At 30.8% G+C, this 1213-nt stretch overlaps 1 protein-coding gene across 5 annotated transcripts in view; it reads left to right on the top strand.

Moving 5' to 3' along the window:
* The window catches only part of LOC109291906 (solute carrier family 12 member 7-like), a 119636-nt gene that overhangs the window by 84648 nt on the left and 33775 nt on the right, over positions 1–1213 (top strand). For all 5 annotated transcript variants that reach the window (XM_019509135.1, XM_019509136.1, XM_019509138.1 and 2 more), the window contains exon 15: positions 694–813. In XM_019509135.1, the coding sequence (XP_019364680.1) occupies positions 694–813 (120 nt within the window). The remainder of the gene's footprint in view (positions 1–693; positions 814–1213) is intronic.

Genomic DNA, 1213 nt, shown 5'->3' on the forward strand with positions numbered 1-1213 from the left:
TTGTGATCTCTATCCTGTAACTAACTGCTTGTTCCAAGTTCACCCGGAAAAACTAAAAACAAAGCAAATTTATAATCTCTATTTATTTGGTGACTACTTGTTCTTTCTATTTCATTTCCTATCGGGCTTTCTTTTTTTTAACTTTTTAAAGCTGTTTTCTTTATGTTCTGTTGTCTGACAACAGTGTTTATCACAGGAGAGGGGGCATATTCAAGGATAATTATAATATATTTAATGGTCTGGAGTTAACAAAAATTCCCTATTGCTCTGTGTGTATTTTTCTCGTGGATTAAAATAGAATGATATACTTAACTTAGTACTGAGCATGGTAGTTAGACTTTAAAGCAGGCAGACTGCCTTGAGAGTCTATGGCTGTTGTAGGATAAAACACTTGTTTGAAAACTGAGGAGAGTGACAGGTAGAAATTCAGAATTGAACATTATAAGGTAGGTATGTGTTAATAACTATTATAAGCTTGTACTAGAAGCTACTTTAATACAGATGTTAGTATTTTATAGTAATTACTGGAGTTGAAAGCAATGCACTTTAAAGTAACAAGTTAGTGATCAAATAACCTTTGAAGTTGTGGCTGGTCCTTTTTGGCAGTTAATTTTAAATTGAAAAACTGACTTTGAACATTTGCATAAATGTTAAAAAGCCAACAAAACCTCAAAAATGCTTTGCTGTTCTTAGGACTCTCTCATTCCTGGGGATGAGTCTGTGTCTTGCCTTGATGTTCATCTGCTCTTGGTACTATGCTTTGATTGCTATGGTGATTGCTGGATGTATTTACAAATACATAGAATATAGAGGGTAAGACTCTTTGTTTACTTTATATTTAATTTCTTTGTTAATATTAGTTCCCTAACATTAAAGTTGTTATACATTTTGAAATTTTTGAATCGTATAATGAGCATCTGTAAGAACATGGTAAGTTTTAATTTGTATTGTTAAGTGAAAATTTAACAATATTCTCATTGTGAGAATTTAGCATTGAACAAATTGTGTTTTTATTCCATTTAAAAATGCACTGAAGAATCTCTATTTAAAAGCATTGATTTCTAATATATGAAAACATATAAAGTTAAAATATGAAATTAATATAATTTAAAAAATGTTTGAATGTTGTTCTTAATTATTAATGTCCAGGACCATCTTTTACTCTGTGTGTGTGTGTGTGTGTGTGTGTGTGTGTGTGTGTGTGTGTGTAGAG

This window comes from Gavialis gangeticus, unplaced genomic scaffold (assembly GCF_001723915.1).
Source record: "Gavialis gangeticus isolate Ggan-Ray unplaced genomic scaffold, GavGan_comp1, whole genome shotgun sequence".
Classification (NCBI taxonomy): domain Eukaryota; kingdom Metazoa; phylum Chordata; order Crocodylia; family Gavialidae; genus Gavialis; species Gavialis gangeticus.